The 12,742-nt window shown below is 40.2% G+C and overlaps 1 protein-coding gene across 4 annotated transcripts in view; it reads right to left on the minus strand.

The window, feature by feature from the left end:
* Positions 1-12,742, minus strand: part of SMG7 (SMG7 nonsense mediated mRNA decay factor) — an 84,396-nt gene that overhangs the window by 31,686 nt on the left and 39,968 nt on the right. For all 4 annotated transcript variants that reach the window (XM_075936779.1, XM_075936780.1, XM_075936781.1 and 1 more), the window contains 5 exons: positions 12,342-12,474; positions 5,059-5,230; positions 3,648-3,719; positions 2,388-2,538; positions 1,256-1,391 (listed from right to left, as the gene is read on the minus strand). In XM_075936779.1, the coding sequence (XP_075792894.1) occupies positions 1,256-1,391; positions 2,388-2,538; positions 3,648-3,719; positions 5,059-5,230; positions 12,342-12,474 (664 nt within the window). The remainder of the gene's footprint in view (positions 1-1,255; positions 1,392-2,387; positions 2,539-3,647; positions 3,720-5,058; positions 5,231-12,341; positions 12,475-12,742) is intronic.

Consider the following 12,742-nt stretch of genomic DNA (forward strand, 5'->3'; position numbering starts at 1 on the left):
GCTGCCCCTGTATCAGCAAAGAGGTGGGGGCGGGGCGGGAGGGAGAGAAGCAGGAGCCGGTTCTCCGGTTCCTCTATCAGAGACAGCCAATGTGGGGGAGAAGGGGCCAAGGAGGCTACTCTGGCATCAGCCCTCATCCACGGCCAGCCCAGCTCTTAGTATATTTAAACTGCAGAGCTGCCGCAGGGTTAAGTTCCGGACCCAGCACAAGCGAGAACTGAGCACCTTCCCTTATCGACTAATCATGTAGTCGATAAAAATTCTATCAACTACACAATTAGCCAATTACCCACCTCTTAACATCCTTATTGTGGAGTCTGTATCACTGGAGATTTTTAAGAACAAGTTGGACAAACATCTGCCAGGGATGGCCTAGGTTTGCTTGGTAGTAGCTCACTGTATGTGCCAGACTTGAGAGGTATCTATGATTTAACAATGGGAGGGCCCTATGGCTATTGCCTTATTAGCCTAATGGCTAATCCAGCTCTGGCTCCACTCCATGCACAGAATTGAAGATTTTCAAAACACTGCTTTCAAGTGTAAACTTTGCCAATGGGAGGGGCAGGCAGCTTGAGCAGAGGTAAAACAGTCTTAAGTACTAATAAATAGTAAATGTAGGAAACCAAAGGAGGAAGCTATTGGTTCAAAGTTTACTGAAGAATTTTAAAAACAAGACTATTCTCAGATGAAACAGGAGCAGATGGGAGAGAGAGCTTTTCATCCAGTGATCATGCAGTTCAAAAAGGGGGGGGGGGGGGGGAAATCAAAAGCGTCACTCCAAGCTCAGAATACAATCTATGTTATAAACATTTAATTAAGTTTAATTAACCTTTGTTTCCACAACAAAAGAACGTATTTGAGTAAGAAATGTTAAACTGCAGGGGGGGAGGGGAAATCATGCTGTCTTATGTAGGTGAACAGGGCTGACCATCATCAAGTTCCCCACCAAATCTTTTTAACCTCCTGACCACCTCATGCTTAACATGTTCTAGTTCAATAAAATATAAAATAAAAAAAATATAAAATATAAAATATAAAATATAAAATATAAAATATAAAATAAAATAAAATAAAATAAAATAAAATAAAATAAAAAAGCACACACACTTACCCTTTGGTCAAAAGTACTTTGTCAGTTTTCTTAAGGGAACATGTTTAACATGTTTTCCCTACATATTACTTCAGTGAATGACTAGATTCTTATATAGATGTTAGATTTCTGAAGTGAAAAGTTAGGATTTTTTGTGGTACTAACCTTGAACTGTTCCTCCAGCCTCTCCCGAAGAGGGCTCAGTTTTTCCAAGCCCTTACTCAGATACACATGGCCATGGAACTTAATAAACGCCTTGATGAAGTCAGACACCCCCCATCGAGTCTTCACCTCATCCCGACTGCAGTTTGAGAGGAAAAAATTGGCTTCAGTCTTTGTACATAGACATAGTTGCATAGATTAAGAATCCTCCTGACAGAAACAATGCTAACAGCTGCACTACCTTCTCAAGAAAGGACAGGGCACGAAAGCACAGGTAATTTCCACTACTGGCTGCTCTACACATCTTTAGGGTCTTACTGCGCACATGCCTCCAATAATGCTTCCACCCATCTCAGACCTAGGTACTTCCTATTCAATACATACATATGTTGTGTGTGGCTGGAATGGGAGTCAGTGATCTACTCCTGTGTTTACATTTGGTACTATGAATGCTTATCTGTGGTAAGTATACACAAAGACAAACTAAATAAGAATGGCCAAATGGGGTCAGACCAAAGGATAATGTGATCCAGTATTCTATCTCTTGACAGTGGCCAATGTCAGGTGCCCTAGAGAGAATGAACAGAATTGGTAATCATGTCCCTGTTGCCCATTCACAGCTTCTGCCATCCTTACCATTCCTGGCTAATAGATACTGATGGACCTATCCTCCATGAATTTATTTTGCTCTTTTTGGAACCCCATTATAGTCTTGACCTTCACAACATCCTTTGGCAAGGATATCCACATGACTGTATATTGTGTGAAGAAATACTTCCTTTTTGTTTGTTTTAAAAACTTGCAGCTACTTATTAATTTTATTTGGTGTCCTCAAGTTCTTGTGTGATGGGGAGGAATAAACAAACTTTTTTTTATACACTTTCTCCATACCAGCCACGATTTTATACACCTTTATCATAGCTCCCCTTAGTTGTCTTTTCCAAGCTGACAAGTCCCAACCTTATTAAGCTCTTTTCATATGGCAGCTGTTCCATGCCCCTAATAATTTGTTACCCTTTTCTGAACCTTTTCCAATGCCAACATATATTTTTGAGATGATGCAATCACATCTGCATGTAGCATTCAAGATAAGTGTGTACCATGAACAAATCTCCAAAGAACAGATCAACCTTACCTTTCCAGTGCTTTAGAAAGTGCTTTTTGTAGATTAGTGGAGGCAGCTGGGAAAGGGAACTTCACAGCAATGCTTCTGCAGTAGTAGAAAATCGTGGTCAGGTGGTCTCCTTTAGAGGAAGCTAAAATAGCCAACTGATTGTAAGGCTGACCTACGGGAAAAGATGATGACAGTTTCTCATTAAGTAAAATGAGCTTTTCGTCAAATGCAACCACCAAATCTTTTCTCTCTATTTGGTCAAGGAAAGAATCTCTATTTCAATTTAAACTCAGCTACAAGGACAGCAAGCTTCCATTTAAAGCCTATTATATACTTTATGCAGATCAAATTAATTTGATGAACCAATTAGCCAGCCCCATCTCAGCGCTGCTATAATTCACAAGCTACAGAACTCATGGTATCAAATAATTTTTTTTCACAAATCCATTAAATTTAAAAACAGATGCAAATGACTTAACAAAATACTTTGTCTAAGCAGGAAGGTATAGTCAAGACCAGGCAAAGTTTTGCCTCTAACATACTGATCAAAATCTATTAGAAGTTACCAATGCAGTACAATTTAAAATACATAGGACAAAAAGTAGCTCCAAAGATTTAAAAGCCAGTTAGAGAACTACTATAGTAACTGAGTCCAAGTGGGTATGGCTAATAAAAGCGGTTTACATTTTCACTGTATACCAATCTGCAACAAATGGGAATTTGTATTCTATTTACTGTAACTGAATTAGTTCTATTCATTACTAAATTGCTACACCTGCATAAAAGAGATTAAGAGAAAAATAAGAGTCACAAAGCTGAACTACAGAACCACCTCAAACTTGTAGGAGAGATTTGGAGATTCACGGCGAATTACTGAATTTTAATTATTAGTAAGTAAACAATTAAAGAAAGCAAAGAGTGTATCACAATGTTTGTTCATTTGACAAATGCAGTATAGGTTTAACAATACTTCATACAAAAGGCATAAATGTAGCATAGCAAATTCTATAACGTAACAGTCTTAGTACTATGCCACCTCACTATAATATTCTGCTACTAAACCTCTGAGAAAGGAAAACAGATTGTGTGTAAAGTATGATGCATGCAGACCAATAAAAAGTGAATTATCAAAGTTCTACTGGAACTTGTTGCTGGTATTATTTTTAACTAGTCAAGATCTTAAACTATTTCTCCATTTTCTGTGGAGAAAAGAGTTAATGCCTTAAACACTGATTTGGGATAGTTTATACTCAGCAGAGATTAGAGGCATCTCTGACTCACCATTGGAGGGAACAAGCTGAGCTGCATGTCTGTAGTAGGACTCTGCCTGGCTGGTCTGATTCCTGTAGCGAGCTAAAAAAGGAAGGAAAGGCAAGTTTAGACAGCAGTTTGTCTTGCTGCTCAGAGGGCTAAAACTCTCCTCAACTTTTCAAAGTATTTGGTCCTGCAGATTATAAGTACATGCAGCTTCCTTGAGGATACCCATAAATGTCTTGCAAATACTTTTAAACACACAGAAGTACATATTACTGACTTCCCAAAGCAGAGCATACTTTTAGTTCCTCCTCCCTTTCCCACTCCTCACTCAATTCCAAGTTACAGATCACCAGCTCTTATTCAATACCCTTAAATACACTATATCAGACACATTACACAAAAGGTTGTGAATATTCCTTCACACTAGGTTTATTCAGTACCTAGACCTAATGCTAGGTTACTTTAGAGTACTTGCAGGTTACCTTTTAAAACAGAGGTGGGAATTAGGGGCCCATGGGCTGGACATGGTTTGCCAGGGTTAGTTTATTGTATGCCTCGTTTTCAAATAATCCTTTCTGCAAAAAGTTTAGTCTAGTGTGGATCATATAATCAAAGTTTGTAAAGCACTACAATAAAACTAGAAATGGAATGAACCTGTTCAACTTAAGCGTACCTGGATGCAAAATAAAACAGCCAGGTGTATGAAAGTTAGACTTCTTGCCGTGTTCTTTGTAGCAAAGACTGCTTAACACAGGGGCTTTCGAACATGAATGCTGGTTAAACATTCCATCTTATTGTAACACAAATTCTTGCAATAGCTCTTGCAATTTAATAAGTTTCTACTTTTCACTCTCCATCTCTACTGCAAATAGATCTCTAGATGAAAACACAAGGCTAAGCATACTATAAGACAGCTACTCTTCATAAGATCACTGCCTTCATGAATCAAAGTCTTACAAGGACTCTAAGGGTAGGTCTACACAGCAGTGTTATTTCGGAATAACTAACGTTATTCCAAAATAACATAGTCCGCGTCTACACTACAAACACTTATGTCAAAATAAAGTTGAACTGGAGGACTTCTTACTCAGACTCCTGTAACCCTCATTTTACGAGGAGTAAGGCAAGTCACAGCAAGAGTGCTCTCAGACTTCCTGCTGTGTAAACAGCGCCAAAAGCCGAATTAAGCTATTCTGACTTAAGCTACACAATTGACATAGCTGAAGTTGCATACATAGCTTATTTTGGCTTTTGCCCTGTTGTGTGGATGTGCCATTACATCCAAGCATTACATTTCAGACCTTTCAACCTGTTCAAGATGCATGCAGTAGTTCAAGGCAGAATACTTGGTCTAGAGGCAGTGCAGGTGATTTAGATTCCATTCCAAGGATACGCTGTACAGATCATCTCATATTTCTTTGCTCATAACACTCACCAATGTCTCCAAGGTGGACAAGGCAGTGCTGGCAGATGTATGAGCAGGAGCTAGACTGTGGCTTCACAATAGCGCTGGTGTGCATCTGTTTATTGCTGATAATTCCCAGCTGGGAGGACTTCACACGGCAGGGCAAGTCTACATTAAACACTGTGCACAGCTCCTGTAATAACTAGAAGAAAAGCCCTACATGAATAATAAAAGTCAAACAATAATAAACATACCAGTGTAGCAGTGTACATCAGTACAAATGTAATACCACAGAGTTGCATACTCCACCTTGCAGAACACCTCCATAAATAAGGCAGAAGGAGGTAAAGTTGGGCACTGATGCAGATCAGTTGTGGTAATTATTTAATATTTTCTGAGAACAGTAGTTATTAGTAAGGTTTTCCCTTCAAATTCCTGACTTCAACAACTCAATTGGGTAAAGAATTCACAGGAAAACAAAAGTTATTATAGTACCACTTTCTTAAATGGGCATCCACCCTACTCTTAAAGTTATACAGCAAGGTCCAGTGGATGTACTGTACCTAATGCTTCAAAGTTGCCAGTCAGATATATTAGAACTTGAGCAAAAACATACTATAGCGTCCTAGTTTAATGGGTTTTAAGACAAGACGCTGTCAATTTTCTATAGCATAGCACAATGCATTGACATCTGTGGATGAATACTGAGTCCCCTTTAGGCTGGTCCAAAGAATTCAAGAAACAGGCTTTAAGATGAAACCTATAAGAAATTTTATGTTGAGAGCAAAAAGTAAGGTAACAAAAATGTATAGTCTCCGTAGGCTCACATTCCCTTAAAATACTGTTAATGAAATTCATAGGGAAGAAAATCCAAGATCACTAAGCAAAAACTTGAATGGGAGGAGGGCACTCTCTTTATGGGAAAGAAGCTCTCACGTACAAATGCCAGAAACAAAGAGAATACACAATTAAAACCTGAGAAGTTGAGGAGGGAAAAGATTTTTAATCTGATTGCACAGAGCTGAATGTTAACTACAACATTTTCAACACCCCTACCTCTTCAGATAAAAGCTGAGTGTGTGCACCCACTCCCATTTTGTAGATGTTCATGACATCCTCTGGCATTGTGTCTGACTTGATGGAATGTCAAACCAGAAACTATTGGCAAGAGACTCAAGTTCCAAAGCAGAGATGGTGTTTACTGACTCAAACTCATCACTGACCTGAGGAAGTGCTGAGGAATGGCTGAGCTTTGCTTTCCTGGTTAATGCTTTTGAAGTTTTGCCTATAAGCTTCTGGCAGAAACTCTTTAACTAAGAGCATTTTGCTCCACCGTAACAAAAATACCTATGTACAGCCTTATTACTAAGAACTGCACAGAGATGCAAAAACATTTTGTAGCCCTGTAAACTTCCTTTCCCAACATTTTTCTTTTCAAAAGGAGAGTAAAATGGCTTTTAGCTTCATTAGTTGAAGACAGCGGAATCCAAAAGACAGGCAGGTGAGACAGTTAATTCTTATTTATGTATTTGTCTTGGTAACCACTTGGAAAGTACCTGGCTTAGGCTACAATATCTTAGCAAGGCTCAAGAGTTTCTCAGAAGAAAAACGCCTTATTCTTAATAGGCAAATACTGAACAAGAAGCTTTCTCCAAGACAGAAAACTCAAACTTTCAACTTAAAATGTGATATCATGACTATAGAATGATCCAGAACTAGTGTTGAGATGAATAAAAAACAATAATCCAGAAATGGACATTGCACTGCTGGGACAGGGTAAGAGCATTTCTTCCATTTGTCCTTTTAACAATAATTCAGACAAAGCCTTTGAAGGCACACACAAAAATCCTCTTCTGCTGTGTCTTTGTATATCAGAATTGCCAAGTAACAAAGATGGACTACTTATGTTAGCTAGTTGTCTGTGATGACCAAAGACATAACATTGCCCTCTAAACGTTTTCCAGCTGGAGACATGAAGGGTCACACAGATAATGGCCAACCTATCAAAGATGGATAAGCAGAATGTTTCCATTCCCAGATAAATCTGCACAGGAAGCCCAAATGGGAATTGTAGCTGGTACAGCTCACGGGAACAGGAAGCTCTTATCCGAAAAGTTCTTGGATGTAATGGTCCTCAACAACTTTGTGCCTTTAAATCAAAGGTGTCACACTCCTAACCATCTTCAGAGTTAGTGTATAGATGAGGAAGTTATGAAAAGCCTTGAAGGTTAAGCAATGAAATGTGAAACCAAAGTCTGCCTCAACTGTCCAGACTATACAGGAAACAGTAGAACAGAAAATACATATGGCATCAAGTATTTAAGATGAATGTGCTGCTTGAAGAGTCAAACCCCTCAAAGCTGCTTCTCAAGAATGCTTCAATTGCTCTTCTGGTATTGAGGATTTTTTCCTTTTCAACTAGGAACAAAATTGTGTGTAGCAGGGTACTTTTCCAAGCTCTGCACATAAAACTCAACCTCTGCCTACTTGAACCTTTAGTCATTTGGTAAATGTAGAGTACTTGCTTCATGCACAATATTGTTACATTTTTAAAGTACTTTTTGCTCAGGCATGTTAAGAAAAGTCTTATTGTCAGAAAAAAAACAAAGATAAGAGAACCCCTTAAAAACAGAACATCTCTAACTGATTAAGAGGAAAGAAAGCTGAGGTGATCATCCAATAAATGGTATTACAGGTATTCATTCGTTCTCAAATTAAGGAATTGAAGATGCAGCCATATCACCCTATCTCTGCAAAACTTGGTAAAAGATGAGGCACTGCAGGTTCCTCACTCTCCGATAAAATAATTTTTACCAGGAAAGTGATCTTCCCATATAAAGAGACCCTGAAGTTCACAGGTTAACTAGTTAAAAAGGAACTTTCATCAGCCCTTATTACTATCACACAAAGTGATTTTGGATCAGGGAAGGGAGATTTCATTAAAATCAAACACTATACAAGAGAACTGGAAAATGGCCACTGCTGAACCTACTATTTTAAAGAAAGAATGCTGCGGAAATTCTGGGAATTGCAGATCCAAGACCCTCACTTTAGAATCTGGTCAATTCGTTAAAAGAATAAGGAAGTTCTAAAACATCTAGACCGGGGTAGGGAACCAAAGGCCCAGGGGCCGGATGCGGCTCCCAGCTTGCCTAGATCTGGCCCCCGAGACTCAGGGCTCCCCCACCATGGGGCTGGAGCACACAAATTTATTAGCCTAGGCCTTCCTAGGGTCTGGTGTGTGAGGGAAGTGTCTCTCTCCTCAGTCGGGGGGCCATGTCAGTGAGCGCTTCCTCCCTCCCCCCGACTTGTTGGCAGCCTCGGATTAACTTTTCTGTGGGCCAGTGGTCCCCAGCCAAAAAAAAAAAAAAAAAGTTGCCAACCCTGTTCTAGACGGAATAAAGAAAGCAGTATTCCAGATTAGGGATGCTAAATTTTGAGTAATTGACTAATCGAATAGTCGATGCAATTTGCATCGTGGAGCTCAGGATCAGCTGGGGACTCCCCCACTGACTCCAGGCTCCTTGTGGCACTGCTGCTTTGAAACACTGCGTGCAGGCCGAGGACACCCCAGCTAGCCCCGGGCTGCACAAGGTATTTCAAAGTGGCAGTGCTGCGTGTAGCCCTGGGTCTGTCCCCCCTAACCCCTTTCCACTCTCCCGCCCTTGCTGTATTTCTCATAGAGGCAGCAAGCAGTGTGTGTGTGTGTGTGTGTGTGTGTGTGTGTGTGTGTGTGTGGCGGGGGGAGGGGGGGGGCGCAACTAGTTGACTCAACTATCTGATAAGCATTTGCTTATTGGATAGTCGACTAGCTATTCACATCCCTATTCCAGATTATGACAAGAACAGGCAGGATTCAGCAAGCAAGATCAAGTATAGATCAAATACTAGCCCCACATAGCATAATACTGCTGATCGGATAGTAGTCAATGTTTTCTGTGAATTTTATAGATTTCCAAAAAGCCTTTGATACAGTGACAACAGTTTTTATGAAAGATGTTCTGCCACTGTGGAATCCCTAAGAAATTTATGAATATCCTTCAGCGCGTCTATGAAAATATGACCTGCCAAACAATACATAAAAGCAAACTGATTAAGCCATTAAACGTTCCTTCAGACATCAGACAAGAATGTCTTGTCTTTTTATTGGGAGTGGACTGGGTAATGAGAAACCATAGAACAATGAAGGGTCATACAATGGACTTTCATACAAGAGTTAGGGCACCTTGACTTTGCAGATGACATCAGCTTGTTGTCTCATATCCATAGAGATCTGTACACCAACACAAATGATCTCCAAGCTTATGCACAAATAGTAGGGTTGACAAATACCAAGAAAATTAAAACTATGAGAATTAACACAACAAACACCAATAACACTTTCACAGGCTGACATGTCATATCTTGGCAGCACTGTAAGTAAAACAGGTGGAACAAAGTAAGGAGAACACTGAAACACACAGAAAAAGAACTAGAAACTATCAAAATGGCATGGAAAGAAGCTAAACTGCAGCTGGAGACTGGCATAGATGGAAGGCTCTGGTGAAAACCCTATGTTCTGCAAAGAATGGAAAGAAAAATGAAAATATCTAGGGTTGGTATTATCAGGAGGAGTGTAATGGAGTGCTCTTATTAATCATATTTTTAGAGCTGTCAAAGCTCTATCACAGCATCATTTCAATTTCATTCTTTTAAACAGAATGACCTTCCATGCAAAGTCAGCAGTTTTATAATTTTTTAAAACAACCCTATAAGGCATCAGCTGATCACCAAAGAAACATCTCCCCCCAGCTCTTCAACTACTGTTCCTTCGAAAGTCAAAAGATTGCTGAGGGATAATTAAGGACTAACAACAATAGTAGCTGTGTTTATTAAGATTACACACAAAAAAAACTGTTAGAGGAACATTAAGGTTACAAACTCAAGCACTCTGTGCAGTGAAGGAGACTGTACAGGAACTAGAAGGCCTGTAGTGGATTGCAGGGAAGGCTCTGGAGAACTGGATTCAATCCCTTCTTCTGCCAAAATTCCCATATGATCTTTTAAACAACACTTTTCAAAAGGTGATCAATTAATTGTGTCTCTTATTTTAAAGGTGCTTGACTTGAGACTCTTGGTTTGATTTGCAGAAGTATTGAGCATGCTCAGCTGCAATTCAAATCAATAGGAGATGTGTCTGAACATATGAAGTTATCTTTAATGCTAAATACTCTTAGTCAGGTTCTAGAAGTCTCAAATTGGACAGCCATTTAGTGGATACTTTTGATTTTACTGTGTGTGTTAATTCTCCATCTCTAAAATAGGAATGATGGCCCCTCATCTCACAGGAGTGAAGCTGAAAATAAATTAATTGTGAAGCTCTCAGATATTAGTGATGAGCACCACAGAAAAAACAAAGAAGAAATCAATGACTCTGTCCACAGAGCAGGGTTTGAAGAGTGAGCAGTAAAAAAAGGCCTGGAGCCACACACTGAACAAGGAGACAACAAAACATTAAATAGCTGCTCATGAATTATAATTGTATATGTTTTTAAAAAGCATACAAAAAACTTCCATCATAGGGCATCACATTGACATGCACATGGGTCATCAACAGGACTGGCACCTTTAGCTCCACCACACAGACCTCTGTCATTGGAACAGAGTAATTAGTACTAGTAGCAGATTATCTTTTATTCGGACCAGCACTAGAGGAAGATAGGACATTTGACAGTGGATTTCAGAGATATCTGCTGACAGCAGGGGAATGGTGAAACTCAGGGATTTTGGATTCCATTGCAGGCTCTGGGGAAGAAGGGAGGGGTGTCTCTAAAAGGTAGACTGTTCTGCCCCTTCCCCTTAAAGCTTCTCATCTCTATCCTATCCCAGTCCTAGTCCTGTCTCTGCCCCACCATTGGCTCCCCACCACTGTCATTCTCCTCACCCCGTCAGTCCCACTCTTCACTTGAAGCTTTTAATCCCAGTCCCTTTGCCCAGTAAGTCATTGCCTCCCCTCTTTAATCTCCTTCCTTTCCCAGTCTTCTTGGCCAGCCATTCCCAGTTCTTTTTCCAAACTCACTGGTTTCTCCCCCTACCTTCTACTTTCCCATTTAGGTTTCACAATCCTGCTAGCTCCTAGTCCCATTCACCTTCCCTGGGCTTCTCTTACAATCTCAGAATCCTCCCCTCCCCTGGCTCCTTTTGCTCAACCAGCTCCACTTGTTCCTGATGCCTCAATTCCTTCTCAGACCTGTATCCTCTCCTCCTCTTCCCCATCCCACTAAAGATTCCCTATCCTAGTCTCCATGCTTTTGGCAGCCTCCACCCCAGTCTCTGTTCCTAGGGTCCTTGTTCCATTCTACTCCCCTAGCCCTTCCCAGAACAGCCTCAGTCTACCTGCCCCTTCTGTAATTCAATCAAATTTCCTCCCACAAGCTGTACAGGGGCCATAAGAGAGAGCATTGAGCGTAGTAGAAAAAGAGGTTCCCTACTATTTGTTCCAGTGCCCAGTTCTATCCTGACCTGGGAGTGGCTGGGAGCAGTCACTACAGAGGAAGTCCTTTTGAGCACCCACAGCCCTGAATTGAAGCATGCTCAGTTTACACTGTGGAGATGGTACATGCACAATTTAGTTAATAATATGAGCAGTGAAAGGTTCAAGCATGCCTAGTGTACATAAAATCTTTGGAGCATTTAACTGTTAAACTCTAGCAAGTGCAAACTACAATTTATCAAAGGCTCATAACTTGACCAAATTTGGCCAGATTTTCAGGGATGTGGCAAAAGGCGCATCCCTGAAACAAAGGCTATCCCTTTCCAAATCTCTCAAGTCCCTGCTCCAATGTGTAAGGACACTAATGCTTTCCAAGGAAAAGGCTCAAGTTTTTTTTCCAACCTTGAAAAATCAGCATTTTTTATGGTCTTGATCAGAAACAGCTGAATGGTATGGACTGAAAATAAAAAAATAAAAAAGGCAGTCTCCCAGCATAGAAAATTTCAGCCCAAACAGTTTGGCAAAAGTATAAGCAATTGAATATGAGATCTTGTAAAACAGAAGCATTAAGGAACCTTGGTCTACCAGCCTCACCTATAATCAATATTTTGCCTTTTTTAGATTCAGTCTGTTGCAGGAATCTGGAATTAATACCTTATGCTCTTCCTTCTCCAGGTACAACATTAAACAAGTGGTCAAGTGCAAGCACAAGCAACTGCTGGAGACAGCATACAAGACTTCGCAAATAAACCATGCAAGCTAAGCTGCTTGCATTCACTATCAGAACAAAAAGTGTAAAAACATTGTGAGTTTGTACAGAGACTAGTGTTTCAAAACTCACCTGTGTGTAGAAACCACTAGCTGCCTCTAGGAATAGAGAAAGGTTTGCCTGAACTTCACTTCGATTCGGGTTTGCTCGGTTTTTTGCCTGCCCCTGAAGTGTCGTGATCTGATTCTTAAAAGCATGATTCCAGCTGAGAATAAAACACAATTCTGTCAGCTACAGCAGTGACTCACTGGACAGACACTGAGCTCCTTAAGAATGGGAAATGTTTGTTATAATTGTAAGACACCTGGTGCTAACTCCAAATCTCTCCACGTATTCTAGTGTCTTAATTGTGCCCTTTTCAAATGGAACAGAATTTGCAATGGAAATCTCAAGTCAAACATGGAAGAACTGCAACCCGGAAGATCTCTCCCCCATTTCTGTTTCAGAGTCTGTCCCTAAATTAGTATAAATGT

This window comes from Pelodiscus sinensis, chromosome 9 (assembly GCF_049634645.1).
Source record: "Pelodiscus sinensis isolate JC-2024 chromosome 9, ASM4963464v1, whole genome shotgun sequence".
Taxonomy (NCBI): Eukaryota; Metazoa; Chordata; order Testudines; family Trionychidae; genus Pelodiscus; species Pelodiscus sinensis.